This window comes from Colletotrichum aenigma, assembly GCF_013390185.1.
Source record: "Colletotrichum aenigma strain Cg56 chromosome Unknown KSG_Cg56_contig04, whole genome shotgun sequence".
NCBI lineage: Eukaryota > Fungi > Ascomycota > Sordariomycetes > Glomerellales > Glomerellaceae > Colletotrichum > Colletotrichum aenigma.
The window spans coordinates 94,832-114,084 of NW_023500910.1; the positions used below are offsets into that span (position 1 = coordinate 94,832).

Genomic DNA, 19,253 nt, shown 5'->3' on the forward strand with positions numbered 1-19,253 from the left:
TTTCAAGTACCAACGTCTCCTAAATGTATCGTCTCTCGGGGTCCATCTTGTCCATGAAATCCATGCTCTTCTCGTACATGGTAAACACCAGTCCTCCGCTCACAATGAGACGGGCCAGACGAGGCAGCGCACCGCTCCAGAACGTCAGCAGCCCCTCCTGCTTGAAGATCATGCCCGCGCAACGGAACGAGTTGCCGTACTGCGTCCGTGCCTCGATGCTCTGCATTCTGGTCTTGATCGTGTCGAGAGGCTGCGTGACGTAGACCGTGATCAGGCCGGCGATGCCACCCATTGCAAAGGTGCCGACGGCGCCGAGCTTCTCCCCAGGCGCAGTGTAGGACTCGGCCAGCTGCTTGAGCATGTTGTATGCGCCGAACCGGGTGGCACTGTTGGCCGCTTGACGTGCCGTCGTGGGGACGAAGCCCTGGAAGAAGCCGCGGATTCCACGTTCGCGGGCGATGATGGGGACGGCGTGCAGGAAGCCGCGCATACGAGGCTTGGGGGATTTCCTATCGTCGATGCTGCGAGGCAAGTGGTTAGTAGGGCGGTGGCGAGACTCGTCGCGATGGGAATTGACCTACAGCGTCGTCTTGATACTCTCAAACGGCGTCACGGCCAGCGCGGACTCTGTGACGCCAGCGCCAAAGCCGGCAATGACCGTCTTGGGGCCTGAGATCTTGCCGTCGGCATCGGCGAGGAGCTTCTTGTACTGGTCAAACGCGACAAATCCTGCCAATTGCGTCGTTAGTCGTTGTCATCGCACACGGCCACGTAGTCGACGTACGGATTCCCGCCTTGAGGGAGTTGCCGATGATCAGCGTGGTGCAGCCAGCATACCACTGCTTGCCAAAGGGCGGCCAGGGCAGCTTCTTGCCGTCGGCCAGTTGGCGGTTCAGTTGCGACCGGGTCTTGGCGACTATCGCGAGGCGTCAGAGGCAATTCGGGAGGGGTGTTCGGCTATAGGAATTCTTACACTCGGCAGGGTACGTGATGGCTGTGGTTGCGATTAGCTCAAGTCATTGAGTTGTGGACGAGTCCGGTCGTCCTAACTCACCAATCTCCAGGGCGCCGGCCGTAGATCCAGCGATGATGGATCGCAGGACCGTAGGGCCCCCCTTCTTAACGGGCTGCGACTCATCCTTGGTCGCCGCGGGGGCGGTCGTCGCGGTCGACATCGTGGAGTGCGGTGGGCGGGATGTACCGAGAAGTACGGTTAATCGATGGTGGTTCTCAGGTTTTGTCTCCTTTTTTTTTTTCCCCTTCCCCTCCAAAGAGCTCGACTTGCGTGCAGGCGCAAGCGTCGTGCCAGCGCTTGTGCACCTGCGTCCGAAATCGCGGGGTGTGGAGACCACTGACAAACTCGTCTCGGGTACGTACTGCCTGACGTAACTCTTCACCGACACACCGAACCATTGCTTTCAACTAACACCAGGTTAGTCGATGATGATGAATCGTTTGGGTCCGTTTCTTTACCAAGGAATGATGATAAACTCTCATTGATGATTCCTTGGTGCTTTCTAAGTGAACTTGGGTATTGTTAAAGACTACGCAAAGAGTTTGCGAATTATCCCATGGCATTTCTCGGCAAATGAAGACATCCGCGCTTATCGTCAGATTTCATGTGTTCTTATCCTCTGACTCGAGCATGACATACCTTTCCAAGCTCTCACATTATTTCTTACGCTTGCATACACTTGCAAACAACATGCTTACCATGGTTCACAAGAGACGCAGTCATGACCTCGTTCCAGGCCAAAGCCCATGACGCCCATGCCTAACACGCCAGCAACAACGTAGGCGTTGTTCAAATCGAATCATCCAACCATATTACGTTCCATGGGAAGCCTTGGCCTCGACAGAATATGAGTTGCCCAATTACGCAGCATTGATTCACAATGTTCACTTGGGAACGCAGACGTAGCGTGGGGGCGAAAAGCTTAATTACAGCTAAAGAAGACATGGCCCCGTCTCCCTAGTCTGTCAAAGACTATCGTATATATACAATGAAACCAATTTTCGCCTTTGTCAGACAGCGTTATTACTGCATGGCAGGGACCTTGATGGAGGCAATGGTCCAGACCTTGCCGCCCTCGCTGCTGGTAAGACCGGTGTAGACAGCACCCTGGCTGGAGCCGATGGTCTCGCCGAAGGAGGTATCGGCGTTGGAGAGGGTGATGACGGTGTTGGCGTAGGTCTGCTCAGCAATGGTACCGGTGCAGCCGTCGTTGCACTCGGTGCCGGTTCCGTAGCCCCTCATGAAGGGTCCGGACTTGTGGTCGAGCGAGCTGATGACCTTGCCGGAGGACACGTCCGTGACGGTCTGGCGCCAGGTGTTCTGGTCGGACTGGAGGGTGTAGTCGATCTTGATGGCCTGGTCGCCCTTGACGGGGGCGGACGTCTCGCTGTCGATCTGGCCGAACGAACCGAAGACGGAGGCGCGGACGCACCACTGGCCGCTGGTGGCACCACACCAGCTGTTGTCGGGCCAGGACTCGAGGGTCGTCTGGATGAGGTCGCCGGTGCCGTTGGACATGCCGGGCCAGAGGAAGAGGACGCCGGCCTGCGTGGGAGGAGCGGCGCCGGGGGTCAGGGTGGTGACGGCCTTGACGATGGTGGACTTGGAGGGACCGAGGGAGACGGCGCCGCCCCAAGAATCGCGCTTGGCGAATCCAGTCTTGGTCGGGCCCTCGATGGGGAAGATGCCGGGGAAAGCCATGGCCGAGGCCGGGAGGACGGCCATGAGAAGGGTAGACAGCTGCATGATGGCGACGGTTGGTTTGTGTATGAAAAGAACGGTTGGAACGAATGTAAACGTTTGATGGAGAACGGTATGGACAGAGAAGTGAACGTGAAGAGCTACTAGACAAGACACAGACACGAAGTCGAGGCGACGACTGAAGTTCTTTATACTACACTACATCTCGTTCTTGGCCTTCTGGAACCAACAAGGTCCCAGGCCGCTCCCTAGAAGCACGCGAAATGAGAGGAGCTCAATACAACGTAACACTGTTCAAAAGCGGCGGAGAGGTTCTGGCCCATCACCCGTGGCAAGAACGGAGATATCCTCCATTTGGGTGTTTACTAGGCTGTAAGGGAGTGGCCCGATGGAGCGCTTGCCAACTTCGTCCAGGGTCCAAGGACAAAATTCCACGATAGGGGGACGACAGAAGCGCGTGTCGACTAGAATATGGGGAAGATTTGCCGGTGGGATGTGGTAGTTCCGCCGGAAGAATCCTTCTCGTTGGTCACTACTCGTAAAAGAGGGGCGCAACTGGCGTTGTGGTCTCGTTTGTTGGAAACACTAGTCGAATCAAGGCCTGTCCACCCTCGGCCGAGTCTAGAAAACGGAGCATTATGTGAGGCTGATATAGCTCCCGGATCGTTGGGACAGACCTCTACTCAAGTGAACAGTGAAACAAACTCGTGATAGGCGGAACAACGAGAATCAACTCAAAAGGGGGAGAAAAGGTGACTGCTGGGCTCTAAACACAAGACCCGGGCTGCAAAGTCTCAGGGCGTAAGTCGGACTTTGCGTCCGTCATCTTCATGACTCTTGCTCCATGTCCGGACCCCGTGGCAGCAGCGCTTTGGAGTCACCAGAGGCCCATCAATGATTTCCGGAAAAGACCACACCCATCTGCCAAGTCGGCAGGTGGTCCGGACCACGATGTGACGATGCCTCTTAGCCGTGGGTGATATTCTCCCACCAGTGGTAGCGAAGTTGCCGGGATAGCAAGGACCAGCACTCGGGATCCCACCCGATTGACGCCTCTCGCTAAGAAGTGCGCGATATGGTCCAAATAGCCTTTAACCGTAAAAGGAACGATAAACACTCTATTGTTTGCAATGAGATAACGTGTTGAGGATTAAAAGTTCGCTTTCGGTTCACCGTTGTTGCCCCTGAATAAAAACCAGACGAGCGAGGGACACACTGAACAATGACAAGACGGAGTAGTCCGGCCCTGTAAACGGGGCCATATGCCGACGACCGGCCAGATGACGTAAGGAAACACTCTGTGTCAAACAAAGGGGCAGCGAGACGATGAAATTGGAAGTCCGGCCGACATCCGCGTTGGGGGAAAGGAAGCGACTCAGGGCGCTTCGAGCAGGTATTTCCGCCGGATGATGGTGTGGAATTCCGAGCGGCCATGCTTTCGGGCGGAAACATGGCTTGAGTGCAAACCGGACTTGGCGCCGCGCCGTGATGTCGGGAATTTTTGAATGCGGAGGACCCGAGGCGGCCGTTGGGGTGCAGAAGTCTCCGTGTGCGCGACCGATCGCCCGGTGCAAAATGTCCGACTGGTCGTCGGCGAGGGTCACCTGGGTCCGGCAGTATGGGCACACGGCCGTCAAGCCTCCCGGATTACGAACCCCATAAAGCCAGCTGACGTCGATTAACCTTTGTACAGAGTACCATGTACATGTGCTGAAGGTGTTCATCGCGTGAAATGGCAGGATTCGGGAGTCGTAAGGGATGAAGATCCTGGATGATTGACATGATTGAAAATAGAACAGAGGGAAAGACAAAACTAGCTCACAGACGGCTCCATTGATGTGCATCCGGGTTGGGGACGTGACATCACCGTCGCTAATCTCGACATCGTCGACACATCATCGTCAACGTCGTCGACGGCCGTGATGCGCCCAGGTGATGCAAGAGTGTGAAGGACGGCTGGCGTGGGCGACGAGCTAGGGAGGGCGGCAGTCGCAGGCCGAGAATGGGTGAATGGGTGTTGGCCACACTCATGGCACCGCCGGGGAACCCAAGCTTTCAACCCAGAGGCTTGGGTTCAAAGTTTCCACCTGCCAGCTGGCCTTCGACAAGGACATGGCACGCTGAACGGGCTGCTGTCTTACTCCGAGGCAAGCGGGTGTCTTCCAGGGGATTACCATAGTAGTGTACATTCGTACGAGCCAAGCCAGCTTCTCCTGTGCGAGGCGCAAGTGTGGCTAAGCTGCCGCTTGTCTTTTGGTGATGAAGACTGTGCCACCAAGACTTAGGTACTATCGTAAGTACTGCATACTTCGGGGTCCCTGGGATACCCGTCTCAGGGCCTTGCGGCACGCGCGGGTGTGCCCCTGTGCCGCGTTCGACTTGCCGCCACAGCGGGCACTGGACCCTTGAAGTTGACGTGGAAGGGGGCCAAGAGCCAGTCGATGTCGAGGTGGGATGTCTCTATTCGTTTCTGTTGCACTGTTGCAGAGGTCTCTCTCTCCGTGGCTGGCGTCAATGTGTGAGTTGGTGTCGAGAGCGAGGAGACGATCGAGAGAGACGAGGGGCTCCCGGCTAGGTGTTTTGTCGACTGACTCTATGCAAGATGAGACTGCAAGTCTATCCCCAACTCTAAGAGGCTGGTGGATGTTCTCGGGGCGACTCTGATCTTCATGCGAATATGCTTATTCGTCCAAGTCGGCCCCCAGTGAATGCTTCATCCCTGTTCCCCTTCCACAGCTCGAGCCTCGAGCCCCTCAGCGCTCGGCGTCTCCTGGCCTTACCCGCTGCGGCCAAAATCCAATCCAATATTCATCCATCCCCTTTGGCAGTTGACATGTGCGTGCTGTCGACCCATATCAGCATGTCTGGACTCAGCTGCCATGGCCATGCAGTAGCGACAGCGTGTGTCCGTACGCACCAATCCCTTTGGACGTCGTTGTAGCCGGTCTTTCAGGGTCTGTTTCAATGTCCAGGGGTCTCGAGCATTAGTGCATAGAATACCAGGGGACTCGAAGGGCAATCCGAGACCAGTCATCGTCATCCAGCGTCTGGAGCGAGACAACGAGACAGTCGCGAGGGCCAGTCGGCGAGGTCGCAGCCTCGTCAGCCCAGTCAGGCAGAGGGGCAGATGAAGCTGATGGAGTCCGAGAGAAGCTCACGCAAACACGACATGGTACGATGCAGGCAGGGCTGCTTGCCGCATGTGCGTCGCTGTCGCCGTCGCTGTCGCTGCATCATCCAGTCGCCCCGAGCTCATCCCGTCCCATCCATCCATCCATCCATCCATCCATCCCTCAGTCACCTCCCGTGCCCCCATCCCTTCCCTTCCGTGGTTCCGTTCCGTCCCATTTCGCTCAGTCACCAAGATGCAGCAGAGAAAAGGATGCGAAAAATAGCATAGGCCGCCCCCTCCTTCACACGAAAATCCTCCCGGCTCTAGATCTGCCCCTCCTGCAGGCGGCAACCTTTTCTCAACCTCAGCAAGCAGAAAGGTCTGGTGCACAGTCAGACACGAGAAGACGACGGCGACGAAGACGAGGACAAGTTAGACTCTAATCCGTGCCTCTGTTTGATTTGAGTTGAGTTGAGTTGAGTTAGATTGCAACAGGCTGGGAGGGTTAGTTTTCTTCTCAGTGTCCAATTTGACGCCAAGACCAGGCGCCGCCCACACTCATCTCCCGCCTTTAAATTATCATCACCGCCGTCGCCGTCCCCGAAGCCCGTCTGCTTGCTGCTGCATAAACATTTCCCGTCCCAAAATAAAGCGGCAGACAAGAGAAGCCGGCAGAAGAAGTAGACACCTCTCTTGTCAACCCTACAAAGCGCCGTTGAAGGATTCTCGTTGTTTCGCTGCTTCGCATGGCAATCGCCGCTCACTGCTTCCGCGGAACAGCACAGCCCCAGCCGGCTGACGACTCGTTTTTGCCATTGGAACAAACACCCTGCCGTGTCCTGTTCAGCCACCGACTGCGATCAGTTACCTTCGTGCCTAGCTGGTCATCTTCATCATTTTCAGCAGCAGCAGCGGTTGCCGAGTGAATCCAAGCAGGCCAGCTAAGGATTCTCGCTCCAGAAACAGAGGCCGACACCCCGGCTTTCAGTCGCAAAAGCACACTTGGGAGACTAGGGAAGGACGGCAAAGAACGAAACAAACAAACACAAGAAAACAACTACCAGGCACCAAGTTCCAATTTCCTGTTTTTTTTTTTTTTTTTTTTTTTTTTTTTTTTTCTTCTTCTCTTCTGAGCCTCGACTCTGACCTCATCCAATCCCTCCCGTCCGTGGTTCCCGCGCCCTGCGTCGCCTCGGACGCCTCATCACCAGCAAAACGAACCAACCAGCCAACCCGCTCGTCCCAAGACTGTGGTGTCATTTTTTCCAGGCACGGAATACGCAGCACACACACTCTTCTCAGGCACACACCCACCCACATATACACATACATACACACACGCGAATACCAACGAATCGAATACGGACAGTCTCGCGAGTACGTTGTGCATTCGTCGATTTTCTCATCCAGTCCGTCGTCGTCGTCGTCTGTCGTTTCAACTTTTCCCAAACGCACACGCCCCCAACCACCCGAGCCGTCTGCAGCGTCGATCACCTCTTACTCAGATCGCCCAACCACGCCGGCATTTCTTTTTCTCCCTCTAATTCTCCTCAGGTACCGGTATCCGGACCTCCATCATCATCGCAAACTCTAGACGGCTCCGGCCCACACCAGCTCGCGACCTGTGACGGTGACAGCGCGAGCTCCCTGGTCACCCCGGCCACCCGTCTCCGCCCTCAGCAGTCCACGTCCACGTCCACCCCCGCCGCCGCTGGGCCCGTTTCGCGGCACTTGGGAGCTGAGGTGCCGCCTAATTGTTCCCTGTGCCCTGTGCCTTGTGGTTAGGACCTTGGGCAGAGATAATTTGGAGTGGGCTGTGAACGCTCCCGCCTCTCATCACCTCCTCGTCTTGGCTCAGCCACCCTTTTCAACCACTCACTCACTCACACACCAACACCACCAGACAATACAATACAATACAATACAATCCAACACGCACGCCCTGCTTGCATACGTACGCGCGCACTTACACACACCACCACCACCACCACCACATCTCAGCTCATCCTCTCGACCTGCACTCCGTCACACTGTTCACCCAAGAACAAAACCCGCCCACATCCCTCCCGTCTGGCTCTGCGGAGAATTCATCCCTCTTCAGAATGGCCACCCAGATCGAGGCGAGGTCTCTGGCCTCGCTCAACTACCTGGCCGCCAACCCGCCCCAATACCCTCACAACCCAGCCGGCGAGCGCCAGGAACCGTTAACTCTCTACATTTCACGCGTGCCGGGAACCAGAGGTATGTTTTAATCTAGCATGTTCACTCTTCTTTGCATTTGCATCTCAAAACAAAAGTCTCATGAGCGCAACTAACCCCCCGCCCAGACGTGATTCTCACCACGTCAAAACCACACCTCAAAAACGTCACCAGCGAAGACGTCGCAAACTCCTTCTACTACATCCACCTCGAGCTCCCCGGAGAGGGAAACCGACCGTACGAGGTCGGCCACCAGCAGCCTCAACAACACCTCCGCAACCCAGACACGCCCAGGTCCAGCATCGACAGCACCCGCAGCGCCAACCAGATCCGCCGCAAACCCCTGCCCTCCACCGCAAAAGTCCCCTCGCCACCTGCCGAGCCCGCCCGATCCTACCCCCTCCCCGGATCCCACCCCGCCGCCGGCGGCTACGGCACCGCCTACGACCAGTTCCGCCCCGATGACCTCCCCGACGCCCGCCCGGATCTGCCTCCGCGGCCCCTGTCCTACTCACCCCCGGCTCCGGTCCGCAAACCCGTCGGCCCCCGAGCCATCCCGACCCCGGCCCCGGATCACCACGACGTCCTCTACCCCTCAGACACCTTCCGCCCGTCGCCGTCGGGGTCACCCTCGCGCATGCCCCAGGAGCCATCCTACCGCTCGAACTCGCGCGAGTCGACATCCACGCCTCACCAGCACCACGTCCGCCAGCTCTCCCGCTCCCCGTCGCCGAACCGCTTCCACAACACCACCGCCGTGCCCTTCACCCTCTCCCTCATCCGCCGCGACCCGAGCACCGGCAACCAGTGGAACATTGGCCGCGTCTCCTCCCACCAGCTCGAGGACTCGGGCGAGGACTACGAGTACTTCTCCTTCGACTCCGCCGGCCTCTCCGCCCACGACCGCCGCCGCGCCAACGCCCCCCAGCCCCCCATCAGCATCCGCATCGAGTCGTCCGGCTACGCAAAGTTCCGCCACATGCCCCTCCGCCAGAGCCTCGACATGCCCCGCGCCTCCACCTCCTCCGTCGCGCCTCCGCCCTTTGCCAACTCGGAGGACGCCCTCAACTGGCATGCCCAGCAGCAGATGCTGCAGCAGCAGATGCAGATGCAACAGCCCCCCTCCGAAGGCGGCTTCAACAGGCAGGTCGTGATGGCCTACGCGAAATCCTGGACGACCAACATCCGCGAAAAGTTCAACTCGCGCTCGCGGTCGAGCAGCGTCGTCGACGAGCCGTATGGCAGCCCCCCGCCCCCGCGCTCGAACCGCCACTCGCGCCAGCTGAGCGCGCACTCCACGGGCTCCATGTCCTCCAACGGCAGCGACTCGGGCCCCATCATCACCCAGCCGGGCCACGGCCTGCGGCCCCGGGGCTACGTGTTCGTGTCGCCGTGGGACGGCCGCTGCGAGTTCCGCACGGGCAACGCCGGCCGCAGCGTCAAGTGCCGCCACGTCCTCCCCAGCGCCGGCGGCGGCCAAAGCAACCCGCTCGCGCCCTCGGGCACCTCCAACTCGGCGCCCGTCAGCGAGCTGCGCTTCAACCTGCCGACGACGGAGCTGTTCAAGCAGGAGGGCAAGCGGGAGCAGCTCAGCGGCCACTTCAGCAAGCTGCTCAACATTGGCAAGCCCGGCGAGTACAGCGACGACGAGGACGTGCCTAGTCCGTTCGACCTCCGGCTCGGGCGGGAGAAGGCGGGCGGTGGCAACCGCGGAAAGAGGGCCAAGCTGGGCAAGCTGATTGTTTATCCGGAAGGGTTAAAGATGCTGGATCTCGTCATTGCCGCCAATATGGGTATCTGGTGGGGAGCGTGGGAAAAGAGTTTCTAGGGCGTTTTTATGGCTTTGACAGGTTCTGATGGACCATGATGACGAAGAAAAATGTGGTGATTTTGACGAGACTCTGGATTCATGGTAGCGCTGCGTCAAAAATGTATGGGGTGGTTAGGCTTGATTTAAGCAAGGCGTTGGCTGGATATGCCCTCTACATGGCTAACACCCGCGAGTGTGATCATCAGCCGTGGCTATGTGTAAGACACATTAATTATAATCTTCCCACGTTGAATCTTCCACATGCAAGCGTAACTGTGATTCCGCCCGCAATGATCCGGCGCAAAAGGTGTTGCCACTTACTGCCACATATGCTCATATTTGTCCTCTCATCACACCAGACAGCGAGACGGGACACAGCGTTGCAACGGACAAAGAAAAGGTTGCTTTTCGCGAGATATTTACACAAGTCTAAAAGATCCCGACCTGTCTGTAGTACACATACACAGCACGCCAGAGCCTCGCCACCGCTGTTGCTGCCGCCGCAGACGCCGCCCCTTCTGTTGCTCTGCGCCGCTCTCTTTCTGCTCATGTCCCTCTCAAGCATTAACCCGCAAAGAAAAATGATGCTCGTTTCCTCCCCAAGACTCCCATGCCAATTGATTCATTTTATCTGTAGGGGGCGTCGGCACGGATGACGGCGGCCAGCTCAGGCTCCCACTTGTCGCCGTTCGACAGCAGCTTCTCCTTGTTGTACAGCAGCTCCTCGCGGGTCTCGGTGGCGTACTCGGCGTTGGGGGACTCGACGATGGCGTCGACGGGGCACGACTCCTGGCAGAAGCCGCAGTAGATGCACTTGGTCATGTCGATGTCGTAACGGGTGGTGCGGCGGGAGCCGTCGGCACGCTCCTCGGCCTCGATGGTGATGGCCTGGGCGGGGCAGATGGCTTCGCAGAGCTTGCAGGCGATGCAGCGCTCCTCGCCGGACGGGTAGCGGCGGAGGGCGTGCTCGCCACGGAAGCGGGGGGAGATGGGGCCCTGGGGGTTGATGTTAGTTTCGATGCTTCGCGATATTTTGATTCCGCCTCTTCGTTGCTCAAACGCTCTCCCCTTTGTCCTTCACAACTTCCTGACTGTCGAGTGTTGCAACGAGGTCAATTCCGGCCCCGGCTACTGTTCCGTGGCTCCCTTCCGCATTTCCATCTCGTCCCGTCATTTCCCGCGCCCGAATACTTCCAACGCCCTTCCAAACCAAAAGAAACAAGAAGTCGACCCACCTTCTCAAAGGGATAGTAAATGGTGTAGGGCGGGCGGAAGAACTGCTCCATGAGCACGTACATTCCCCTTGCCATCTCGGACAGCAGGAAAAATCTGCCCATCTTGTTGAGGGTGGACTCCTTGTCCTCGTCCCACGTCTCGAATCTCTTCTGGCGGAAGTTCGTCGGCGGGGGGCCAGCGGGGGTGGCATAGTTGCGGACGGCGTTGGCGGCCATGAGGCGGTTGACCAGGACGGCCGACGAGTTTCTCGTGGCCGGCCTCGACGCTGCGAGGAACATTGTGACGGGAAGCTGCGCCGCGGGAGGCATTGTCGGAGACTGTGTGATTCTCGATTCGACGTGGAGGATGTGCGACGGCTCCAATTGACCGGGCAGGCGGCAGGTCGGAGGGGGGTTGATCGAGGATCGCGGGGTGTCGGGAGGCGACGTGCAATTGAGGGAGTTGCGGTTGTTCGGGTGTTGAGCTTGACGTTTACTGGGACATTTGCCCGGCACTGGCCTGGGGGGGACGAGCTTTGGTGCGGGATTACAAAGGGCGGGAATTGATTGGCTGGAGGCGGGTCACGTGGCTTCCGACCATCTGCCATGTCGGAAGGAAGGAAGCATCATGATGATGAAGCCAGTGGCGACCGACGCCTGCTGCTGAATTGGTCTCGAAAATTTGCATCGGAATATTGATGGCATCAAATCATCACTATCGAGTTTCGCACTCTTCAAAGCCTTGCGAGAAACGACCATCGCGTAGATTCACGATTTCAGTCTCATCACATGATCAGTCACGTGGCCTTGATTGGAGCTAGCCAGGGAACGCCTCGGGGTGACGAGAAATTTATCATCATGGCAATGACCTCCTCCACCACCCCCAGAGCTCTCATCAGACAAGCCTAGCTGCCACCCCCGAACGAACCATCTCGCATCCCCCCAACCCGACGTCAGAGCTCCCGCAAAGCTTCGCCTTCCTCGACCCGTCCGTCTCCCTCGACCACAAACCACAGCCATGTTCCGCACAGCAGTCCTCCGTTCCGCGGCCGCCGCCTCGCGCGCCATCCGTCCCGCCGTCCAGCAGTCCGCTCCCCTCGCCCGCAGCTCTCTCGTCGCGCCCCGTGCCGCCTTCGCCCGCGCCGCCCCCAAGGCCGTCTCCGTCCGCTTCTACTCTGCCGCCACCGGCCTGAACAAGGACGAGGTTGAGGGCCGCATCTTTGCTCTGCTCCAGGGCTTCGACAAGGTCAACGACCCTGCCAACGTACGTTGCCCCTCCCGCCATCACCACCTTCATCACCACCACCACCCGTCAAGACCGACCCAATTGGGTCGCACGGGAGCTTCAAGACACAGAGCTGATACGCATTCTTGCCTTTGCACAGATCAAGTCCACTGCCCACTTCGCCAACGACCTCGGTCTCGACAGCTTGGACACCGTCGAGGTCGTCATGGCCATTGAGGAGGAGTTCAGCATCGAGATCCCCGACAAGGACGCCGACACCATCCACTCAAGTTCGTAGCACCACATCCCTTGTTGCTGCCGCAGCTGGCATCCATTAGGAGGAATATACTAACCCCGCCGAAACAGTCGACAAGGCCGTCGAGTACATCCTCAGCCAACCCGATGCTCACTAAATGCAAACCAAAAAAATGATCACTCTTCTCCGCTAAACCCGTCTCCCCGGCGGTCTGTACAATTTTAGCCCTGCCCCCGACATCGACATCGCCACTCGCAACGTAGAACCGGGAGGGGGGTAACTTACATGAGAGAGATGCGGCGTCTGTGGCTCTTTCAGCTTATGAAGGGACGAAGGGAAAAGAGAGCCGGAGGGCTTTATTTTGGCCGCGATGGGGTGGACGGTTCGGTATGGTAGCCCATAACGCGGCGCTTCCCCCGCGCCTCGAATGGCAATGCGACGCTGCTCTGCATGTTTGACCATGTCTGGAGCCCGCCCGCGTGGCCTTGTACTAGTGTATAGATTTTGTTCGTCAACATTGGGAGCCCTAGTGATTTGTCTGTCCTGCACACAAGGCGCAGCTGTCCTTCATGTTCGGTGTTATCTCTCCAAGTCTGATCGGGAATGTTCGGGATTGGTCACTTGGGCAAGCCGAGGGATATCTACGTTTCGTGACGAACATTTCCTGGAGTCCCAAGAATGGGCATGGATCACTACTAATTCGCTAGGTGAAACCAATCTGATAAGATACAACGACAACAGCTTTTGTATATAGTGGACGATAATTAGACGGTGGTATCAGCTTTTCCTGTTCCAAACGTCTCTAATGCGGTGCCGAGTCACGCAGCCTGCCGACCCGTGACAAGTAGACGCTGGCCATGTTCTATTCCACTTTCAGAAAATCCAAGAAAAAAAAAGAGACTCGCAAATGCATGTGCCAACCTAGCCTAACCCTCCGTCATCTTATTTTAACCTCCCCATTCCCCACGTCAAAGCGAGAATTTACAGCCTCCCTACACATTCATTCCCTGAAGACATATCCTAGAACCCCAGTCTCGACCTGGGCTTGGAGGTTATGCTTCCAACCAGACAGAGCCAATATATCCTCCATTTTAGATTTTAGTAACGAGCGAAAGCAGAACGGCCCGACGCAGAGCTACTGCCGCCGGGCACGTCCAACCTATTACAACCTCCAAGATCCAATCCGTGTAAGCCTAGAAGAAGGAAAAGGAGGGGGATAAAGAGACGATAAAACTCCAGCAAACTCCCTGCCCTGTTGTTGTGTAAACAGCCACCCCGTAGATTTCGATCCCTTGCTATGTCCCTTGATTTTTGAAGACCGGTTATTTTCGTTTTCCGATGGCGATTTTTTATGCCAATGCATGCTATGAAAGTCGTGGCTGAAATTTGAGTCGTAGAGTGTCGTCAGGGTGTGGAAGAGTCGAGAGCAGACCCGGGGAGCCACCGAGTAGGATGGTGTTCCATCCGTCGCTATGCCTTTCTCCCGGGTGTTGTTGTCACCGTCCTTTTTGGAGAAAGTATCACATCAACGTCCACCGACCGTCTCGACGCTGACCGAGGGTTCCCGCTGCTCCTTGGCGAGGCCAGAGGTAGGGGTAGCGTTCTTGCCGGAGAGAGCGTTAGCGTAGCTCCATCCACCTCCGATGCCGAACCCCGCAGAGCCCCGCTTGCGAAGCCTGGAGGAGGATTGATCCTCCTCTTCCTCCATGTTGAACACAAATGCGGGGTCCTCCTCGTCGATCGGGGTCGTGTACCGCCCGGTGACGGAAGAGCTGATGGACCCGCTCGAGACATGGCGCTCCATGACCCGCTCCCGCTCCTTTCCGATGGGGCCGGCACCGTTGCTGGGGCCCCGGCCGGTGGCCGCCAAGGGGTGCAGGTGCGGGCTGGCGCTGCCGTCGTCGCCCAGACGGGTTCGCTGCAGCTGCTGGGTCAGCGCAGACATGGACTCGCTACCGGCACGAGATCCAATGGGGCGAGAGGACAGGCTGCCGTTGCCCATCTCGTTGGAAAGAATGGAGTTGCGCAGGGGGCTGCCGACGTGCCCAAAGGCCGAGGGGCCATGCTTGTGGAGCTCCTCCTCCTTCTGGCGCTGGAACAGAGGCCCCCAGCGGCTCGGGCTGGCTCCGGTGATGGGGCTACCGAACTTGGTCGCATTCTCGCTTCCGGGCTCGCCATCGATAGTCCGGAGGGAGCCCCGGCGGGCCTTCTCGGCAGGGGTCAACAGATCCTGCAGGTTCTGGGGCACATAGTCCTCCTCGAGGAAGGCGAACTCGGCCTCCCAATCGTGGTCGACGGTCGTTTTCGGCATGCTCGCGCTGAGCATCTTGGGCTTCGCGTAGCGGCTCGAGTGCATGGCCCGCTTTCCGTAGTACTCCTCGCCGGACATGGGCTGGCTGGGGGGACTGCTGGATGCAGTGACGTTGGCGGCGGCCAGGTATTCGCTTCCACCGAATGCAGAGGTGTGCAGCATCTTAAGCGTCTCGGAGGTTCGGGAATCCTTGGCATTGTTCAGCGAGGGGGAGGGGGACTCGAGGCCGAACTTTGACGGGACGGACGAGGGCCAAGGACCGCCGGGGAAGAGGGCGGCGTTGGAGATGCCCTGGGAATCGAAGGAGGCGGGCAGGGGCGCATCGAGGACGGACAAGCCCTTGGCGTTGATGGGCGAGAGGCCGAGGCCGAATCGGGATGCTTCGTCGTCGCGCGGGGAGCCGTAGTTCGAACCGGGGTGGGAGTAGGTGGTGTCGATGGTGGGCAGGCCATTCTCGACGCTGGGCTGGCGGCCCAGCTGGTGCTGCCGTTCGTCACCGTAGGGAAAGGCGGAGCCGTACGAGGGGGCGCCCTCGCGGTAGAGACCCGAGGTGAGGGCGCTCGTCGGGTGGTATCCGGCAGCGGAGGTGGGGTTGATTCGGCCGCCGAGGTTTATGGGAGAAGTGCCGATGGTGACGCCATTCTTGCCGTAGTTGATGCGGCGGCCGTCGGGAAGAACGTGGATATTGGCGCATTTCGGACCGAACTTGCAATTGCCCTGCGACGACGGTTAGAATGGCGACGGTGGAAGACGGAAGACATGGGTGATTGAATGTGACATGTCGCCGAGATGGCGGGCACGGGCGTAGAGGCAGGAGAATGGTCTGTGTGACCGAGGGGCAGAGCGAGATTGCGGAGGTAGGAGGGGCTGGGGGGGTGAGGGGGCGCATGGGCGACATTTCGCGATGTTTTCCGCTCGTCGGGAGGAGGCAACGCAGCGCAACGCACCTTTGCAAAGTATTTGCAGATGTTCTCGGCGGCAGCCCCTAGATCGTGAGAAAACGGACAGGCATTGCCGGCCTGGCAGGCGCCTTGACGAAAGAATTTGCATGGGACGTGGGAGGTGTCTGTAGGGCAGAGGCGAGACAGGTCAGCCATGGACAGAGAAGAGAGACAGATAGACAGAGATAAAGACTGAGAGAGAGATTGACGCAGGCGGGGGAGGGGAGGAATGTTGCTCAAGGACGGGTGCGGTGCGACGTGTTGCAGAGGAAGCGAGACGGGGGCGGCGGCATTGAATGACGAGACAGCTGGCTGGCATCGCGGAGGGTCGATTTAGAGGGCGAGGGTATCGTGAGCCGTCGTCGACGTTTGCAGACAATGAATGCACCGTGCCATATACCGACACCAACGCCGACATCGTCACCAACAACCTAGACAGAGACGAAAAGAGAGTGAGGACGAAAGAGAGCGGTGACATACTGGGTGGGCTGCGCGGGCCGTCAAACCTGTGAGCGGCGGCGACAGCGGCAGAGCCGGCAGCGGGGGACGCGACTGACGGCATCGGGCTCATCATGGGGCTGGAGTGGCCATTCTGGGATTGTGTTTGCTGCTGCTGCTGCTGCTGCTGTGGCTGTTGCTGCTGGTGTTGGAGGTTGAGGCTGCCATTGCGCGCATGGCGATAGTCGGAGCCGTTGGTCGAGGGCATCTTGGGGGGAGGAGATGGACGACGACGACAACGACGACGACGACGATGATGTGGAGGAGGGAAGAGAGCGGCGGCGGTGGTGGTTATGGTGGAGGAAAGGTTGGACGAGGCACCGGTTGAAAAGTCGCGGGCTGCCCAGGCGGGACGAGAGGGGAAAAGTGGAGTGGACGCCCTGTAGCAGCAGCAGGTGGTGGCGCCCGGGGGAGGGGAGGGGGTCGGTCCAGCGCTGGTGATAGCGGGCGGACAGCGCTGTGGCCGGGCAGATTGGTAGTGGAACGACGCTGGACACGCACTCAACTGACTGGCGCTGAGCTGTTGTCCTGCTTGAAGGGACGAAGGCGAACCGACAAGATGGTCTTTGGTACCTGGCTCTCCAAGGCAAGAGGAAGGGCGGCGAGAGAGAGAGACAGTCTAGACCAGTCCGCGCCGTCGGTACCTGGGCACGCAAATGTGCGTAGGGACAGGGTGTGAGTGTGTGTGTGTGTGTGTGTGTGAGGATGCTGGTGGAGGGGAGGGGGAGGAGCGAGGATGACAGCAGGCAAGCAGGATGGATGATGAGCAGCGACCAGGGTAAGGGAGAAGCAGCCCGAGAGAGGACGACGCTGCACTAGACCGAATCGTCCAAGTAAGTAAGTACCTGGGGGAGAGGTCGCCGGTACGATCGGTGAGGGCGGCAAAGGCGGCGTTGGTTCAAGGATGTATGTGGTAGATGGGAGGAGGTGGCCCCTCGGTCAGACGCGGGTTTGGCTGCTTTGGCTCGGAAGAAGACGACGGCGATGATGAGGAGCACAACGGCTGGTTGTTGATGCTGATGCTGATGTCGATGAGGACGATGATTGTAATGTCAATGTTGCTGTTGTTGTTGTTGCTGTCGCTACTGGTGCAATAAGCCCCAAAGTCTATCACAAGACGAGGGACGAAGGAGCCAGCACCAAGACCAATGGAAACCAAAACCGGGGTCGATGCTGCAGCTGAAGCCGTGCTGCGACCGAAGTGTTGAATGTCTCGAGTCAGCCACTCAGTGCGGTTCCCTCTGCTGCGATGAGACGAGAACCTGTATGGATGGCAACCCGACGACGCAAAGACAGAGTTAGAGAGAGCCGGCTCGACGCCCTTGCAGAGAATACCCGCAAGAAGAGGGAATCAACCAGTGTCGGCAACCACCACAACAAGTGTAATGTGATGCAGTGTAGTGTAAATGCGTAGTGTCTAAGGTAGTGTGTGGTGCCGGTGTATGAGGCGGCACACGAGGGCGGGGCGGGGCGCTTTCTGTATATGGAAGCGCAGCCAAAAGACGATCGATGCCTTTGGCTAACAAAGGTAGCGCCGTGCTGGACTCGATATCCGTTGCTTTGTACTTTGTCAAGGACAGCAGGTGGGCCAAGCAGGGTAAGAAGGTACCGAGTGAGCGATGTGCACCTGATGCGACGCGATGTCTCCCTCTTATGCCTGGTCTGCGGGCGGATAGACGGTGCGGACGGGCGGCCGGGCGGGATGCCCAACGCAGGTAGATACCCAGACAGATAGATAGATATACACACGATAAGGATTCGAGGAACCTCAGGATGTTGGCCGATGGCTGTGAAGACGGGGGCCTTTTGGAGACCTAGCTATCTTGGCGGGTGGCGCGACTGAGAAAGTGTAAGAAGAAGAATGTCCACAGAGATCGGATGGACTGAATGTGAAGAAGAAGAACAACAACAGTGATAGCAACACGAGACTGAGCCCGATGATGGCGGGAGCTGATACCAAGATACCGCGAGATGAGGCAATCGGCGAATCAGCTGCGTGCTCTATGCCGTGCCTGGGCCTGCGAGGTTGGAGATTAGATCAAATGGACAAGACAGGCGACCTACATCCCCCCCGTCTATCCATGTAGCCATGTATGTAGGTACACTTGGTTCAGAGAGAGAGAATCCCCGCCGGTTCAGTGGTCATGTACGTACCCAGACACGGAAATGCTCGTCGACTGCCGGTTACCTGACCTGGCCTTGCCTTTCTTTGCCTTGCCTTTCTTTACTCCAGGCGGCAAAACGGACTGCGTATCTGACGGACGGGCGCCGCTGTGGGGGTTCGACCGTCGCTGTCGCTGCTGGCTCGGCCGACGCTCTGCTCAGGGGTCATCTCCCACCGCTGGTGGCGTCTTGTCTTTCTCGAGGGGGGGGCCGACGAATGGCAGCAGACTGGGGACAGTGAGGAAATGGATGACTGGAGGTCGAGTATGTCTAGCTACCCCAAGTGTTTGTTGGTCTTGGGTCCAGGTGATGTGAGTTGATGGTATGGTATGTTGTGGAATGGGCGAGGCGAGACGAGGCGCAGACGGGAGCTGGCGGCCACTTCAACGGCGCTGGGCTAGGCACCTCCTATTAATTATTCGACTTTGGTCGTCGTAGACAAACTGAAGAGGCAGCAAGATGGAAAGAAGGGCTCATACAAGCTCAACCATGACTTTCGTCACACACGGGAGCGTCCTCATCATATAAGTGAGCCAGCCTCCATCGCAGATGCGTTCGCCTCAGCAACCCCCCCCCCCCCTGCCCGTCAAACACGGGGGGCCGCTCTCTCTCTCACTCGCTCACCTTGACTTACATGCATCAGTTCTGATCAAGGGACCATCGTCATGTCTCTTCTCACACTCGGCCTCGGCTGGAAACCCACACAATACTTCACGTCATTGCAAGTCATGGATCAAGAGCCGTGATACCCAGCCCGTGAGTACACGCCTCTCCGTAGACATCGCGAGTACCCTCTTTTTGCCCATGT

The 19,253-nt window shown here is 58.2% G+C and overlaps 7 protein-coding genes across 7 annotated transcripts; 3 read left to right on the forward strand and 4 right to left on the reverse strand.

Moving 5' to 3' along the window:
* Positions 1–19: 19 nt before the first annotated feature.
* On the reverse strand, positions 20–1,175 carry CGCA056_v005882 (putative mitochondrial carrier; the record flags this gene model as incomplete). Its single annotated transcript, XM_037321133.1, has 5 exons — positions 20–521; positions 582–729; positions 785–916; positions 974–994; positions 1,055–1,175. 5 exons carry the CDS (start codon positions 1,173–1,175, stop codon positions 20–22), a joined length of 924 nt encoding a protein of 307 aa, XP_037179442.1.
* CGCA056_v005883 (uncharacterized protein) lies at positions 1,090–1,778 on the forward strand (the record flags this gene model as incomplete). Its single annotated transcript, XM_037321134.1, has 3 exons — positions 1,090–1,369; positions 1,438–1,459; positions 1,727–1,778. The coding sequence occupies 3 exons, from the start codon at positions 1,090–1,092 to the stop codon at positions 1,776–1,778; spliced, it is 354 nt and encodes a 117-aa protein (XP_037179443.1).
* A 260-nt stretch (positions 1,779–2,038) lies between these two features.
* On the reverse strand, positions 2,039–2,761 carry CGCA056_v005884 (uncharacterized protein; the record flags this gene model as incomplete). Its single annotated transcript, XM_037321135.1, has 1 exon — positions 2,039–2,761. The coding sequence occupies one exon, from the start codon at positions 2,759–2,761 to the stop codon at positions 2,039–2,041; it is 723 nt and encodes a 240-aa protein (XP_037179436.1).
* A 5,169-nt stretch (positions 2,762–7,930) lies between these two features.
* On the forward strand, positions 7,931–9,855 carry CGCA056_v005885 (uncharacterized protein; the record flags this gene model as incomplete). The annotated part of the gene is made up of 2 exons (XM_037321136.1): positions 7,931–8,069; positions 8,156–9,855. The coding sequence occupies 2 exons, from the start codon at positions 7,931–7,933 to the stop codon at positions 9,853–9,855; spliced, it is 1,839 nt and encodes a 612-aa protein (XP_037179437.1).
* A 609-nt stretch (positions 9,856–10,464) lies between these two features.
* On the reverse strand, positions 10,465–11,381 carry CGCA056_v005886 (NADH-ubiquinone oxidoreductase 23 kDa subunit; the record flags this gene model as incomplete). Its single annotated transcript, XM_037321137.1, has 2 exons — positions 10,465–10,833; positions 11,073–11,381. 2 exons carry the CDS (start codon positions 11,379–11,381, stop codon positions 10,465–10,467), a joined length of 678 nt encoding a protein of 225 aa, XP_037179438.1.
* Positions 11,382–12,069: 688 nt separating this feature from the next.
* CGCA056_v005887 (Acyl carrier protein) lies at positions 12,070–12,689 on the forward strand (the record flags this gene model as incomplete). The annotated part of the gene is made up of 3 exons (XM_037321138.1): positions 12,070–12,315; positions 12,437–12,566; positions 12,643–12,689. The coding sequence occupies 3 exons, from the start codon at positions 12,070–12,072 to the stop codon at positions 12,687–12,689; spliced, it is 423 nt and encodes a 140-aa protein (XP_037179439.1).
* A 1,368-nt stretch (positions 12,690–14,057) lies between these two features.
* cps3 lies at positions 14,058–16,490 on the reverse strand (the record flags this gene model as incomplete). Its single annotated transcript, XM_037321139.1, has 3 exons — positions 14,058–15,560; positions 15,791–15,828; positions 16,265–16,490. The coding sequence occupies 3 exons, from the start codon at positions 16,488–16,490 to the stop codon at positions 14,058–14,060; spliced, it is 1,767 nt and encodes a 588-aa protein (XP_037179444.1).
* Between the last annotated feature and the right edge of the window lie 2,763 nt (positions 16,491–19,253).